Genomic DNA, 16690 nt, shown 5'->3' on the forward strand with positions numbered 1-16690 from the left:
GTTATGGGATTGTGAGCTCAGCCCGGTCCTCTGTTACCGCCCGTTTGTCTGCTGCGGTTGGCTTGCAAACGTTCTCCGCTCCCCCTCCCACCCCCCGAACTCCAAGGTGCACGCGCCGCACTCGACCCCGCCCTCTGGCTCGCCAGGGCCTCGCGCCTTCCGCCCGTCGGGCAGAACTGGCAATTTGTGGGCCTCCACGTGCCTCCCGCTTTTCCCTCCTTGGACTGTTGCCTGGAGGTTGCCATGGCTACCCTGGGCGCCACGTAACAATGAGGTCGCCTTGGAGACCGAGGGAGGAACAGGCGCACGGACCCTACGTCGACGGCGCCCGCTTTTTTTTTTTTTTTTGCGGAGGGATGAGTTCGGGCCTCGCGCTCCCTCGCCGTCGAGCTGAAGGTGGTTTGCGCCTCTGCTCCTCTCTCCTCACCCCCACGGAACAAACCACAAGTCTACGCGCATGGAGGGGGTGGGGTGGCGGACGAGGGGGACTCGCGATCCGAGAAGGCGGGGCTCAGCCTCAGGTCTTTACTCGGACGCCTCTACGTAGGCCTCGGAAGAGGCAGAGGAGGGCCGGTAGCGATTCCAGAAGATCTTAACGGAATTATAGAGAGGCAGCATTAGAGTTCGTCTCTTCCGGTGCCGTACAGCGCTCCTTCCGGCAATGCTGCCGCGGCCTCGGCTTGGAGGCGCCTTCGCTGCCCTCGCTTTGGGCCTCAGATCGAGCTTTCGTTGTTACGTCCGAGCCGCGATGGCGAAGAGCAAGTTCGAATACGTCCGGGATTTCGAAGCGGAGGATAAATGTTTGCCCAACTGCTGGATCGTGGTACGGTTGGACGGACGCTGCTTCCACCGGTAAAGACTCGCTTCAACCATTGGCGGCAGCGTGTGGATTTAACAGGCTTGGTTGCCCGGCGACCGGCCGACCAATAGGAAAGAAAGAGAGTCAACGCCGGGATTTTGCTCAGGCCTCGGCGGCCCCGGCGGCTCAGAGTGAAATCTGCTTCGCTCTGGGCGTTTGGCTTCCCTGACTTCACTTTAGGATACCGTTTACTAGACATTGGACTTTTGTGCCCAGAATTCATCAGATCGTACGGGGCATTGCTGGGGATTCTGGGAACTGAAGTTCACACGTTTGAAAGTGGCCAAGTTTAGTGAATGCTGCGAATTGGGGGGTACTGTGCGCTTGCGTGTATGTTTAATACCATACATCAGGGGTCTTCAAACTTGGCCCTTTTATGACTTGTGGACTTCAACTCCCAGAATTCCTCAGCCAGCAAAGCTGGCTGAGGAATTCTGGGAGTTGAAGTCCACAAGTCATAAAAGGGCCAAGTTTGAAGACCCCTGCCATACATAACTCATCTGATATTAGGAGGGCTTTATTGGATATAGTAGCATGAGTCAAATCTTAACAAATATTCTTTTAATTACATTTGTAATTTTTGGGAAGAATCGTTTCTCTCTAGTTCTTTGCTCAGGTCAAAACATCAAATGCCATTATCCAGAGGTCAAAGGCATATTAGCGTCCAAGGTGAAAGCATTGAATGCTGTTGACCTCTTGCAAAGAGTGCAGAGCTATCTTATATTCAGGGCTAAATAGTTTGCACGTGTCTAGTTTTAGAATTTTAAAGTTTTACTTTCCTAATAATAGTTTCTCACTTTCTAATTGATATATCTTATTGGCAAAACACTACTCTTCTAAAATGGCGTTGGTTTAGCTTTTTAATGACTTCTAACTTTTTTTTTTAAATTTTAATCCCATTTATATCCCGCCCTTCTCCGAAGACTCAGGGCAGCTTACAATTTAAGCACAAACCGATGCGCTTAGCAATAGCCTTCATTCTATGTATATGCCTGCTTATTAGGGCTTTCGGCCCCCGCCAAGCGGCATTATTACAAAGTCAGCTTAATTGCCCCCAACAATCTGGGTCCTCATTTTACCTACCTCGGAAAGATGGAAGGCTGAGTCAACCTTGAGCCTGGTGGGATGCGAACCTGCACTAATTGCAGGCAGCTGGTGTTACTTAAGGAGGCATTAGCCCACTGCTCCACCAAGGCTCCATTTTGTAATGACAATAAAACAGGTTATGTAAAATTAGATGGATCACAGCTTAATGTTTATCATATTGTATTCTATTATTATTTGGAAGAACTATCAATGGTGTATTAAAAAATAAAACAATATATTGCATTTGTATAGATGGCATGCATTCATCATGCTCCAAATGTTCTCTGGACAAGTTCTGATTTTACTAGTTTCCAGGAGCTGGATGTTGATATGATCAAGAGGAGGTGTGCTTATAATATAGAGGTTTCAATTGAAAAACATTGTCTTCAAGCACCTGCTCTTTTAACTTCTTAAGCAAGGTGGACAATTGACAGAAGTGTCAGAGACCGTACACCAAATGTGTTAATTCCAGATGGAAAAGAAAATCCTGAAGCCAAAGCATATAGGGCTTTACGAGTGAAACTCAGCAGTTTGAATTGCACTCAGAAACCTATGGGCAACCAACGCAGAACCCACAGTGTAAGTGTTACATGGCTGTCATGATTTTCATTTTCAAGCAGGTAGGGTACTACATTTTGCACCAATTTCAGGTTACTTGCAAAAGCAGCCCCATGTAAAACACATTGCAATGACTGTTACTGAGGTCTATTGCTCCAGGTAGGGCTGCAACTAAGTGGGCAAAGCCCCTCTCATAGCCTCTACTAAATCTTCAGTATCTGTAACACAGGAGAATTATTTAAACAGATATGACAAATCAAGTGTTTTTAATTATATGCTTTTCATTTTGAAGCTTTGCTGACCAGCATGATTTTAAGAAACCTAATGATGATTATGCTCTTAATTTGATGAACAAGTGTGCCCAAACAGTGATGGAAGAGATGGAGGAAATTGTCCTTGCCTATGGACAAAGTGATGAATACAGCTTTGTTTTCAAAAAGAAAACCAACTTGTTTAAGAGAAGGGCAAGGTAATTGTTTTTACAGTTTCTTCCCCCTCCCAAAATAGGTTAAGACACTCTTTCCAAAACAAGCTTTAATGTAACAATTTGATTACTTTTGATTTTATGATGCTAGCAGCTTTCCCATATATATCCATTCTTAGAAACATCAATATATGTAGTGATGAGGAGACATACACAAACACACACAGGTATCTTTGCATGTGTATATTAGCATTTGATGGATAAGTAGCCATTAAATGTTACTGTCAAGGTATTTTTTAACTTTCATTCCCATTTTTCACTTTTAGAAGTGGCTTAACTGTATGAAATCTTCCAAAAATAGATGATGACCTCATGCCTGTTTATTTCATATTCTTCTTTAATAAACTGCAAAATTGTTTGACATTAGTACTTCAGTTGCACAGAGATTATGCAATATTGGATTATAGTTTATTTAGTACATGAAGGTCTTATAGCAATATGAGCTGCTGTGTGACTTTCAGTCTGTGAGTGAAGCCTTGTGGTATAACAAACATTATTTTTGAAGCACTTTATTTGACAACAAATTGTACAATTCATTTATAGTACAATGTAGAAAGATATTAAATCAGTTTAATATGATAGACAAAGACATTTTAAAAGATGCTTTATATATAATTCATAAATAAGAGTTGCATTTTACAGTTATGAGAAGTTTACTGTGATAGAATCATAGATACTGACAGTCAATCCTGCCTAACATAAAATATATACATGACAAAATTAAACATTTTGGATCTGGACTTTATACTTGGCATATGCTTTGAGATAACTAGAGCTAGTCATTACTCTTTGTAGAGAAATCTTACATATTTTGGAATTATGCTGCCAGTATTTTGGATTCATAAACTATGAGAATAAGTTACAAAGCTGTAAATTTATAGAAAGAATTCTGAAAATCGGGAACAAGGGACACATTTTTGCTTTTATATAGACTAGTTAACTCTTGGGTTGGTTATATTAAAAAATTATATTTTTTTCTTCCTTTTTTTTCTGTTCACAAGTAAATTAATGACTCTTGTGGTCGCCAAGTTTGCATCCAGCTATGTTTTCTATTGGAAGGATTATTTTAAGGACAAGCCCCTTTTGTATCCACCAGGATTTGATGGACGTGTTGTGTTGTATCCTAGTGACCAAAATCTAAAAGATTATCTCAGTTGGCGACAAGCCGATTGTAAGTATTGCAGGAGATGGAGGTTGTAGAATGGTAATTTTTAAGAATAGATATTTAATCTCTTTTTCTGCTTTAAAAAAACATTAAAGGAACCTGATTTTATTCACTTGAGTTATCAACTTTTATCATCACAACTTTAGAGATGGAAAGTAGCGGGACGAGAGGTGTCTCTTCCTTACAGTAAGGTAAAGGTAAAGGTTCCCCCGCACATGCGTGCTAGTCGTTTCCGACTCTAGGGACCGGTGCTCATCTCCGTTTCATAGCCGAAGAGCCAGCGCTTGTCCGAGGACGTCTCCGTGGTCATGTGGCCGGCATGACTAGACGCCAAAGGCGCACGGAACACTGTTACCTTCCCACCGTAGTGGTCCCTATTTTTCTACTTGCATTTTTACATGCTTTCGAACTGCTAGGTGGGCAGAAGCTGGGACGAGTAACAGGCGCTCACTCTGCTACGCGGCACTCAGGATTCGACCCGCCAAACTGCCGACCTTCCGATCGACAAGTTCAGCGTCCTAACCCACTGAGCCACCGCGTCCCTTCCTTACAGTACTCAAGTATTTTCTCAACATTGTATTCATACTTAGAAATATTTTCCACAACAAAAATGGAGCTGTGCTATAATCAATTACTCTATGAAATATGATTCAGATGCTGCCTTATTATTCAGGTCAACAAGTGCAAAGGGTATTAATATTGATGGACATTCAAGATTATCATTGATGTCTTCTATTTCCTTCCATCGCATCTAGCAATTGAGGAGAGGACTTCTCCAAAAATTTCTAGTTATTGCATTCTTACTAGATGGCTTTGCCCAATAAATTGAAGAAAGTAAACAAAACAAAACAAAACAAAAACCCCTCTGCACAATGTAGGAATTTATTTATTTATTTATTTATTTATTTATTGATGGGATTTATATCCCACCCTATCTCCCGAAGGACTCAGGGCGGCTAACAACAAAACATATAATAAGTACAGAAATCAAGATAAAAATGAAATTGAGAACATCAGTGCAGTAAATTAAAATTAGAGAATTTAAAAAATGAATTAAAAATACTAAATATAAATTAATTAAAATGCCTGTCAGTCTAGGTCAGCCTGGTGGAACAGGTGTGTTTTGAGGCCGCGGCGAAAGGATTGGAGGTTTTGGGCCATCCGAAGCTCAGGGGGGAGCTGATTCCATAGGGTTGGCGCTCCCACAGAGAAGGCCCTCCCCCTGGGGGTCGCCAGCCGACATTGCCTAGCTAACGGTACCCTGAGGAGGCCTTCTCTGTGTGAGCGTACTGGACGATGGGAATTTGTTCCCGGCAGCAGATGGTCCTGCAAGTATCCCGGACCTAAGCCATGTAGGGCTTTAAAGGTAAGTACCAGCACCTTAAATCTCACCCGGAGGGCAACTGGTAGCCAATGCAGCTCACGCAGGAGGGGTGTAATATGGGAGTATCGGGGAGCTCCCATCACAACCCGTGCAGCTGCATTCTGCACCAGCTGAAGCCTCCGGGTGGTCTTCAAGGGCAGCCCCATGTAGAGAGCATTACAGTAATCAATACGGGAGGTAACGAGTGCGTGGGTGACTGTACGTAGGGCATCTTGGTCCAAAAAGGGGCGCAATTTGTATATAAGACGAATCTGTGCAAATGCATTAAAATACATTTTAAGAAACTGTGATGTTACTGTTTAAGTTGTAATAATTATAATACCATTTCTGAAACCAAGCTTATAGTAAATATTACTGTGAAGATGAAATTTAATACATTTTCCATTCTTCTCTAATGATGATTATTTCACTTGGTATCACTATAGGTCATATCAATAACCTCTATAATACGGTATTTTGGACTCTTGTGCAGAAAGGTGGCCTGACTCCAGTACAAGCCCAAGAGAGACTTAAGGTTTGAAACATTCCAAATATTTCAGTCTAAAGAGTACATTGTACCTAGCTTGTGTTATTTCCAGAAGCATATACATTAACATTCAAAGTATTTTTAATATTGGAACAGATGTATTTGTGTTGTATTCCAAGTTTTATTTTACATTTGCTGTTTTTGCTGGAATGCTTGTCTACATGGATTGGATTTGGTTTCTGGTAGGAAGGTTAAGCCTACAAAGAACTGGCTATTTAGAAAAGATGTAAGTATAGCAACCGATCATCTTCAGATAAAACGGGGGGTGGGGGAAGAAAAACACTTCATTTGTTTATTTATTGTATGGCACATGATACGTGGACTAGCAATATAAATTAACATTACATTAATTAGATTAAAAGAAAAAGACTAGAAAGTTCCCTTTTTCCTCTGGCTAATGCTAATTGTTTGCAGGGGAATCATCTACCTTAGGATTTTTTTTTCTAAATTATTTGGTTTAGTGCTAAGGCACCAGCCTAGAAAGCAGGAAACCATGAGTTCAAGTCCTGCCTTGGAAAGCCAGCTAGATGACCTTGGGCCAATCACTGTCTCTCTCTCAGCCCAACCCACCTCATAAGGTGGTTGTTGTGGGGAAAGTAGGAGGAGGAACGTGTGTTGGATATGTTTGCCACATTGGGTTATTTGTAAAATAAAGGTAGGAAATAAATAAATAAATAAGAAAAAAGAAAACAGAAAGAGAAGAAAGAAAGAGTTGCAGGAAAACAATGACACAAAGCTCAATTCCTCTAGAAAAACAACGGTGTTTGTGAAAGCTGTGATTTGATTCATTTTTCTTGACTTTTCTAATTTTAAGACCATAAAATGTTAGAAGAAATGTTATATATGTACTACATACTTTTCATTGCTCATCTTTAGCTCCTATCAATCAGGAAGCTTTGATTACTTGTCAGTCTTAGTATCCTAAATTTCATTTCCCATGTGCAAATGTTAGTGGGATGTAGCCTAGATTAGACCCTTGGATGGGATCATTCATCCATGTGTTATAGTTATAATCTTGGCAAGGAGATCAAAAAATATTGTTTTGCCAGACATTTGCCATCATCCTTATCTTGTACTTCTATGCACAAGCATATTCACGGACAATTCTTTTTCTCTTCATAATATTTGGATCTGAAAGGGGGATCTGGTAACTTGATTGTGTAAGGGTGAACTATGTGAGTGTTTCAAGAGTGCAACAGCCCGAAGATTCCCAGTCTACCTTCCAGCCATAGTTAGGGAAATACAGTGATTTCACTGTGTGCTACTGGAGATTTTAACTAAGGACTCTAGCCATGTTATGTTTATCAGAATTACAAGTAAATGAAAATATTGACCTCTAGATCAGGGGAAGAAAATAATAGATGTCATAATGACATAAGTATACATAGCTATTAAAGAGAAGATGGGGACACATTACATTTTTTTTGCTGCTTGGCAAACAATATTCTCTCAATTGCAGCTTTGAGGTCTAAACCAGGGGTTCAAACTGCCGGCCCACAGGCCGGTTGCATCATATGAAGGCCACGCCCACCCCGGCTCCAGCAATGGAAAAAAAGTCACGATACATTGCGACATATCATGTGACGCGGCGAGTTTGACACCCATGGTCCAAACAGTTTATAAGCTAAGAATAAATGTTTCCATATGCACCTACACCCTTAAGTTGAGTCCACAGAAGAAACAGATAAGACTGAAATTGCTGGTTTTGCAAATGTTTGTTATGGAATAAAAATATTAATTTTTTAAATGTTAAATTTGCCCTCTCCAATCTGGTACACTTTTGATGTGTTAGACCTCATTATTATATGTATATGTATGCGGTCATGGAATTCTGATAGTTATAGTATCAACACGTTTGGAGGTCACCAAATTGGGAGAAATGTGTATTACATTATTTCACCAACCTTTTGCCTGCTAATAATAATGATGGATGGCATCTTAGTCACTGTTAAAGAATGAGGTTTTAAGTTTTACCAGTTAGTATCTATATGCTTCCTTATAGATACTATATTATGCTTCCTTATTTTCTTTCTGGGGAGAATGTGTGTTTTGAAGTGTGGTGGATTCCTTTTTGTTCAAATACCCCTAAATCAGGGGTCCCCAACCCCCGGTCGATGGATACGTACCAGGCCGTGGTATGCCAGCAACCGGTCTGCACAAACAAGCAAAGCCCCATCTGTGAGATGCAGGCAGCACACAAAACCATGTCCCCTTCTGGTCCGCAGAAAAACCTCTCTCCACAGAACCAGTTCCTGGTGCCCAAAATGTTGGGGACCTCTCCCTTAAATAAAGAGCAACATCCATTTATTACATTTGAACTTATTATAGTTCTCCTAGGTTCATATGAAATGTTTTTTTCTTTTCTTTTAGGGAACCCTTGCAAATGACAAGAATGAGATTTTATTTTCAGAATTCAACATTAACTACAACAAAGAACCTGAAATATATAGGAAAGGAACTATTTTAATATGGAAGAAGGTAAGTCACACTCTTGTTTGTTTTTAAAATGATAGCAGGCATATTTTAAATAAGTAATTATACAAAATATTTTAAGATAATATAGTGATTTTTTTTACAAAGTCCATCTGTGTTGAATTACCAGAGACATCTGTCTCATCAGTTGATCATGCTTTTGTATGATGAAGTTACTGCAGAATTATTCCTATATTAGATAACCAGAAGTGTTGTCGTTGTCATCAGCCATTCAGTTGTGTCCGACCCTAGGCCACTCTATGGATCAGCACTCTCCATGCTCCTCTGTCTTGCACTGACTCCTTCAGGCCCGCCATGGTCATCCCAGTGACATCCATTATAGTGTCCAGCCAGCAGATTTATTATTTATTTTATTTATTTATAAATAAATAAATATTTATACTAAGGACCAGAAGCAAAATAGTGGTAATTCCAGTTTGAGGTTTACTTAAAGCTGGATCTTCACATATTAACTATCCCTGCTATTGAATTTGGGCTTATGAAGTCTCTATGCAGATATCTGTCTGTACATAAAACCAAATTATGTACTTACCTCTACTGCTGAATCCTTTCAAAAATAGTTGTAAAGTAGAATACTGTATTAAGTTGAATCTACCCAAAATAATAGGCATTGCATTTCACTAAATATCACTTTAGTGAAATAAAAGTTTTTTTTTAAAAAAAGAGACTTTCACAGTGTAATAGCACTGAACATTTAGATTGGAGTACGCACCATTATGCTGTTCATATTTTGTGATATTGTACCCTGGGTCTTTAAGTGGAGTGAGATTGCTGCCTGCTGAGGTTAGCTCTTCTCTACCTGTGGAAGAGAACTGCTCCAAATGGGCTGTAGAAACAGAGCTGGATCTTTGGGATCTGAAGTCCATTTTCTCCATCCCACTGGAGGTGTTCGTTTCCCCTCCAGGTACGAAAGAGAATTGCTTTGGTGGCTGCAGAAATGAGGCTCACATCTTTGGGATCTGACTTCCTTTTCTGCAGCTCTTCAGAGGATTTCCCCTCCTCTCTGCATGGAGAGGAATGCCTGGGCTCCTGAAACAGCACACATGGGGTCTGATCTCCATTAGTGCTCCCCTTTGGAGGAGTTTCCCTCCCTTCCATATGCCAGAGGATTGGGAAAGTTCCAATCCTATTTGTCTTAATCAAACTCTTCCTGTTTGACATAGCATCCAGTTTGTCCTTGACTCACGACCACAGTTGAGCCCAAAATTTCTGTTGCAAACTGAGACAGTTGTTAAGCGAATTTTCCCCCTTAATGTGACATTTTTGTCACAGTTGTTAAGTGAATCACTGCTGTTGGTAAATTAGTAACATGGTTGTTAAGTGAATCTGGCTTTCCCATTGACTTTGCTTGTCAGAAGGTTGCCAAAGTCACATGACCCTGGGACACTGCAACCGTCATGAGTCGCTTGCCAAGCGTCTGAATTTTGATCACGTGATCACGGGGATGCATGTAAGTGAAAAACGGTCATAAGTCACTTTTTTCAGGGCCATTGTAACTTCAAATGGTCATTAAATGAACTGTTATTGAGTACCTATACAACATGATTCAGGAAAATGATATCTGCAGTACTAATTACAGATAGCCCTCTGTACGTCCACTTGTTCAGTAAGCATTCTGTTACTATAGTGCTAAAAGTATGGACATGCAACCAGTCCTGAAATTTCATCTATTGCGATGCCCCCACGTCATGCGATTATGATCCAGGCATTTAAGTGTCTGGCTCATTATCATGTTGCCGGAAGCTGCAGTCACAATAGCCATTTGTTAGCTTCCAACAAGCAAAGACAATGAGGAATTTGGCAGGGAAGGTCACACATTGCTCTGGCCCACGGCACCACCCCTTACGGTCTCCGGCACCTCTCCCAGACACTAATCTGTCTTGTGTGGCCTGCACTGGGCCTTCCAAGCCCTCCCCCACCTCATGTATAACCTGTGCTGGGCTTCCCTGATCCTCCCATACATCTCAGAGCTCCTTACCTGGGACTCCCACCACTTAACAACCCACATATCTTGGGGTTATGACAGCAACTAGGACTGCTAGGATTGCCCTCACTAAATAATGCAGTCACACATCGTGCTTTACAATTGATTGTTTAGAATGGCAATCCTGGTTCCAATAGCCATCATAATTCTAGGACTATCTGTACTATTAGCTATAGCTTATCTGGCCACTGGTGAAAGATGGGGATTCAATTATGGAACATAGGACACTGATTCCCCAGCCCTGCATATGAATCTGAATACTGTGTTGAAGTGTGTACAGTATGTGAATTAGATCTTGCTGATCTAATTAAGTATATAAATCAGCAAGCTATAGTACTAAGTCATGGTATGGCTTCTTGCATTCCCCAGGCCTAAAACAAGCAAAACTTATTTTATGTCTTCTTGAAAACCAAGGAATGATTTTTTTGGTCACAAGACTTCTTTTCCCCCCCTGTCCTATATTCTACAGTCAGGGGCTATAAGGTAAAACTATAACAACACCCGGCATCTTGGAATTCAAGACGTGATTCTTTTATTTTCATAGGATTAATTCATTAGTACATGTTAAGGTTTTTTATTTCCTTCTGCCCCTATTAAACATTATGTCATTAATGGTTTGATGTCAGATTTGGGCAGCATGGTTTTGGGAATGAGGCAATTTTTTTGAAAACTGCAAGACAAGGTTGTGTGTGTGCGCACACACATTACCTATAGGTTGTCCGTTCCTGGCTTAACATTATGCATCAGTTTAGCCACTGCATGTCAAAAATATGTTGAAAAAGTCATTCTCTTCTGGATGAAGTAGAATGAGTATGCTTTGAAGATGAAGTCTTCCATTTTACAGTGATAGTCTAACACATGAAAGTGATGGTTCACTTTAGAACATTAAACACTGCAACTCTAAAAGAATTAAATTCTGAATAGATTTTAAAAAGTTCAATTATTAATATATTATTTGTATTTCTGTTCCTAGGTAGATGAAATCATTAAGAAAAAAATTAAAACAGAGGAAACAGAAGAGAAGGAAATTGAAGAAACCAGGATAAAAAATAGACCAGTTCCTTTGCATTGTGATATTATTGGAAATGAATTTTGGAAGCACAATCCTGAAATCCTGATTGATAAGAGGCTTTAGTCTGAACCTATTGGGTATAATTTATTTTATAAGGACTGAATCATGGTGGAAAAAAATGTATTTCTGTATTTTGTAATAGCCACTTTGAGTGAATGAATGAAAAATCCAGGTATTGTTCATAAATAAATACTTTTTAAATTAAAATTATACGAGTAAGCTGATAACAATCTTAAACTTTACACTGGAAAAGGAATGCTTTTAATTTCTTTTCCGGCCCTTAAAAGGACTCTTCTGCTGTAGATCTCATGAGATGGTAAGTTGCCCATTTAAAACTCTGAAAACATTTAAACTACTCCTTCAAATTAAATTCTATCATCAGGGAGCCAAGTTACAAATTATCCTAGTTGCTAATGTCTCTGGATTATATGAGTGATAAACAAAATACCCTGGCAAGTAGCAGAAAGTAATTAGGAAGTTTTCTCTCAAGTGTAAATTAGTTCCGGCCTTTTTGAAAGCTATGGAAACATAATTTCCCTCTGTAATCGAACATTTATTATTTGGACTCTCTCCTTGCTGCTTTTCGGATTATTAGTCAAGGTCTCAGGTGGCCAACCAAGAGCAATAACGTTATTGTATAAGGGAGATAGCGCAGCAGGGTGTGTTTGTAGGTCATGCTCTCATTTTGCTGCTGCCTGGGAAACTATCCAGTTCCTGCTGTTGAGAATTGTGGCAACCAACTTACTGAAAGTCTTGTATTGGGATGTGAAGTTCAAAGAGTTGTGTTGCTGTTCTTGCTTTTTTGAAGGCCAAGCTGCCCAGGAGTGAAAAAGATAAGAGGCATGGGGAGCAAATGTGAGATTAGTGTAAAAATTTGCCTGGCTTCTAGTGGCTAGGTTTTCATATGGAACTTTTTAAGGGGATTTTTAATTGTTTGTTTTTATCTGTTAATTTTCTCTAAAAGGAAATTATTTGGAATGAAAGGCATTTAACATCGTTTTAAAGCCGTTTGAAAAAATTGTATTCATTTTTTCCCTGAAATGGCAAGGTGTCTTCATTACTATAGTTAAGATAACATTAAATAAGTAAAAAGAAACTGGAGCAATGTGCATTCCAAAAATGGCGCATTCTTGTACCTGTCTCAGCAATCCGCAATACTTGTAGTGAAGTTAATAGGAACAATAGGCAAAAGTATCTATGCAAGGTGGATTTTTGTATTCCTGCTTTCCATAAGGTGTTCCAAGTTATTACCAGCAACAATAAAAAAGCAGCTGTTTTCATAACACACTGAGGCAAAAGCAAACTTGTTAGCCTAGTGCAGTGATGGTGAACCTTTTAGAGTGCCCAAACTGCAACCCAAAACCCACTTATGTATCGCCGGGTGCTAGGTGGGCGTGACCCATGGGGTGGACGTGGCTATGGTGGTCACGGCTGACTGGGTGGCATGGCCAGGGTGGGCGTAGTCACCTGGATGTTGCTACTGGGAAGGGATGCCTGTGGGGGCCGTGCAGGGTTGGGGGAGATCCAGGGGGTCCCTGGCAGGTGGGGCCGTGGGCAGGAGGCTCGTCCTGCAGGGCGAGGCGAGGCAAGGGAGGAGGCAGGGCAGGAGTGCCATTGCCGCAAGGCAAGGTGAGGCAGGGGCTGGCTGCAGACAAAGGAGGGGGGCTCCGGTGAGGAGGAGGAGGAAGAGGGTTTAAGCAAGTTTAGCGACCGGAGTGGGGATCCCCTCCAACCCTCAACAGAAATACTCATGACAACAAAAGCCTCGGGCAGGGGGAAGAGTGCGGGCAGGTGGGCATCTTGCTCAGCTGATGGCTTGGGGGGAGGAAGGGGACAGCTATACCCCCTCCCAAATGCTGCCCTCTCACGAAAGCAGAATCAAAACTCCAAAAAGCGACAAGGAAAAAAAGTTAGAAGTGTCTCAGAACACCTGTATTAGCAGATTCAATTGATATAAATCTGGATGAAGAATGGTCAATAAAGCATTCTTGGTTGTCTATTTTACCTTTCCTAATAAGCTGTAACCAACTTCCTCTCTTCACTTTGCAAAACCTGTGGGTCCCACGCCATTCCACAAACCTGCAAGAAAACAGTTGCAACTGGGAGTACTCTTAACTGTAACTTTGAAATGTGGCACCACTGACTTAACTGCTGTCACACTGCAAGTACAGTTCGAGGTTACAGTACTGGTTTATCCATGTGATATTTATTTTATCTTTCTTCTCCTTATACAAAACTACACCTTCTATACGCAGACTGGAGAGTTATCGTTGGTTTCTTATCCAGTTTTAGTTTCCCTCTGCATCTGATTGGCCAATGGAGTAAAATAACGCCAAAGTTTGCTTTTATCAAGTATTCTTATTCCAATTTTGGAGGGAGGGGGAGAGACAGAAATGTTTTCTGTTTTCAGAGGGTGTGTATTTCAATACCATTTCCAAAGTCGAATTCCTCGATATATAGATTATTCCTTTTCTCAAGAGGTCCCAACCACAGACCTAAGCCCAACAGAAAACAGGATGTTGGAATCAAAGGAAACCAGGTTTATTTGGATACACTCTGGCGTGCCAGCTCAAAGCGGTTGCAAACAAAGTTAGCGCTGGGAGCAAACACCTCCCACTGGGCTAAATAGACGGATCCCGACCGGGCCCGCCCCCACCCACCTAACCAGCATCCGGAACGATGATCTTAAGAAGGGCGTTCAAACATCTTGCACATTTTACTCACTGCCTAAACTCCACGATTCTTGCCTCTGCAGTTTTGCTACAGGAGGCGGGGGTCACTCCATGCAGAAAGGAAGAAGCTCCTTTCCCAAGCTGGAGGGCTAACTTTGGCTCCCCCCGACTCAGAGGTTTCCCTTCCAACGTGCGCTTAATTTGGCCCCCTGAGAGAAGCCGGGCCTCCCCTTCCCCAGCTGCCCATGCCTAAGCGCCCCTTAGCCAAGAGAGACAGGAAGGCGGAGGGGAGCAGCCATTCTCATGAAGGCACGACAAACCCGTGCGAAGAGAACTCAGCACTTTGCTGAGTTTCGTCCCGTTGCCGCACTAAAACCTGGGGAGCGCCAAAACTCACTTGCAAGTCCGGGGTGCTGGAGTTTCCCAGTATAGCTATGCCAAGCCGTGCCGCCAGGCTTCCTAGTCGTCAGCAGAAGGGAGATCGTGGCAAGAGAGATCTTTTTCCCCATTGCCTCCCCAGCCCTTGAACTCGTCTCGACACCTCTTTCTCTGCACAGCTTCTGGCTTCTCCCCTCTCCCCGCCTGGCCCTTGCAGCTGCTCCCTGACTCCCGGTGCAGAGAAAGAGAGCAAGAGCACTGGTGCACATGGAGAGGGGGAGAGGAGCAGCCCAGCCCCGTGTCCCTCTGGGGTGATGGCCCGCGTGTGCCCATAGGGAACGGCTCTGCGTGCCGCCTGTGGCACGCGTGCCATAGGTTCGCCACCACGGGCCTAGTGGCTGTATGAACCAATTATTAGTCGGCCACCTTTCTACAACACAAAACAGAGATCTTTGCGGGATTTATAAACCAGATTTGTTTGAATCACATTTTGCAGGATCCAATCTAGGTCGGTTACTGGGACCAGGGGTGTTGTCTTCCGAGCTTTCAAACTCATGCTAGAACCCACCTCCAGGGAACTTCTCTGTAGCAGACGGTATCGCATTTTGTAACAGCAGCCATACTGAGAATCAGAAGATGGACTGTTCTTGGCTTGCTAATTTGTCTATTTTTAAGGAATCAACATATAAGACATAAATAGAAAATGAAGCACATGATACTTTTTACATACCTAAATACAAAAATCCTAATTTCTAATTCCCTACTCCCTTGTGTTCATCCCACATAATTCACCTTGCAGATTTGAATAGTCAGCCAAAACAATTATGAGGTAGGGTGGGGAAGGTGATCTTATGCACAAGATATTCCTTGGTACCTATTAATCAAGGCTGCTTTTTTTCCTATCTTGGTCAGACTAGGATAAAGCCTTTACTGTATGAACTTTTTGGTTGGTTCTTCTAGAACAGGCATGCCAAACTTGTGATGTCACGTGACGTATCACAACTTTTTCCTCATTGGCAGCAATGGGGTGGGCATGGTTTTGGCGCGATGTATCCGGCCCATGAGCCAGCAGTTTGACATGCCTGTTCTAGAATCTGGATTTGATTGAGATGGACCTCTATACAAATTGAATAATATTCACAAAAAATCATCCTTCTTAGTTTATTTAATGCTCACACTCTTGCACAATCACTTATTTCCTTGTTAACAGCTGATTGAATCACAACTTTGGACCCAACCTCTGAAGATTCTAGGAATCAGCGTATCATATTATTTTCAGTAAATCTGGCCTAGCGTCTCCACCATTTTGGTTCCTACTGGACAATTCAACTAATCCTTAAGGTGTCCTTATCACTGTCAGCAGATGGCCTTCTTTCCTAAATGAGTTAAAAATGACCTTTAATAAATGTATAGCTCTGCAAAAGCTTTATACAAGATGTATATATGCAAAAGCTTTATAAAAGATCATTGGCATACTGACATACAATTATTTTCCATTTCTTCATAGAATTGCATGAAACAAGAAGCAAATTGGAAAAAAACAAATGTAATAATTGATATTTAACCAGACTATTTTAACTTCTGCACTTAAAGAGACCTTTGTCCAGCTCTACTAACTACTACTACTACTACTACTACTACTACTACTACTACCCATGCAAGAGTTTGACAGCATTATCAAAATACTTGACACTGCTGCCATCCTCCTCCTTTCCCCTCCCCCCCCTCCCCCCCAAAAACAAAAATCTATCTACCCTACCTGGGCAGGAAACGATCCGGAAAATATTAGATGGCAGCAAAGAACCTTAGAAAACTGCCATCTAGTGGCCATTTGGTGCAATGCAGCCCAGCCATGACTGCTCAAGCCCCGGTGCTCAGCAGATGTTGTTCTAGCATAGTTTCCAGTAGCCCTACTTTGTTTCTGCTATTTTATTTTTATTTAATTCCATTTATATCCCGCCCTTCTCCGAAGACTCAGGGCGGCTTACAAGCTTAGCAGTAGCCTTCATTCTATGTATATGCCTGCTTA

General features: G+C 41.7%; 1 protein-coding gene across 4 annotated transcripts; it reads left to right on the plus strand.

Annotated features, from left to right (window-relative positions):
• The first annotated feature begins 3 nt into the window (after positions 1-3).
• Positions 4-13335, plus strand: THG1L (tRNA-histidine guanylyltransferase 1 like). 4 transcript variants are annotated; one of them, XR_014025651.1, is made up of 7 exons: positions 4-852; positions 2796-2972; positions 3989-4158; positions 5962-6050; positions 8433-8540; positions 9911-10005; positions 10909-11500. XR_014025651.1 is itself a non-coding variant. In XM_081321481.1 (6 exons), exons 1-6 carry the CDS (start codon positions 662-664, stop codon positions 11672-11674), a joined length of 897 nt encoding a protein of 298 aa, XP_081177607.1. In that variant the 5' UTR covers positions 82-661; the 3' UTR covers positions 11675-13335. The 4 variants fall into 4 exon arrangements, 1 of the variants encoding a protein (XP_081177607.1); XR_014025652.1 differs by lacking the exon at positions 10909-11500 and adding an exon at positions 11513-11642 and having other exon boundaries at positions 5-852; XR_014025653.1 differs by lacking the exon at positions 10909-11500 and adding an exon at positions 11513-11642 and having other exon boundaries at positions 5-852; positions 9914-10005.
• The last annotated feature ends 3355 nt before the right edge of the window (positions 13336-16690 follow it).

The sequence above is a fragment of the Vipera berus genome (assembly GCF_964194415.1).
Source record: "Vipera berus genome assembly, chromosome: 2".
Taxonomy (NCBI): Eukaryota; Metazoa; Chordata; class Lepidosauria; order Squamata; family Viperidae; genus Vipera; species Vipera berus.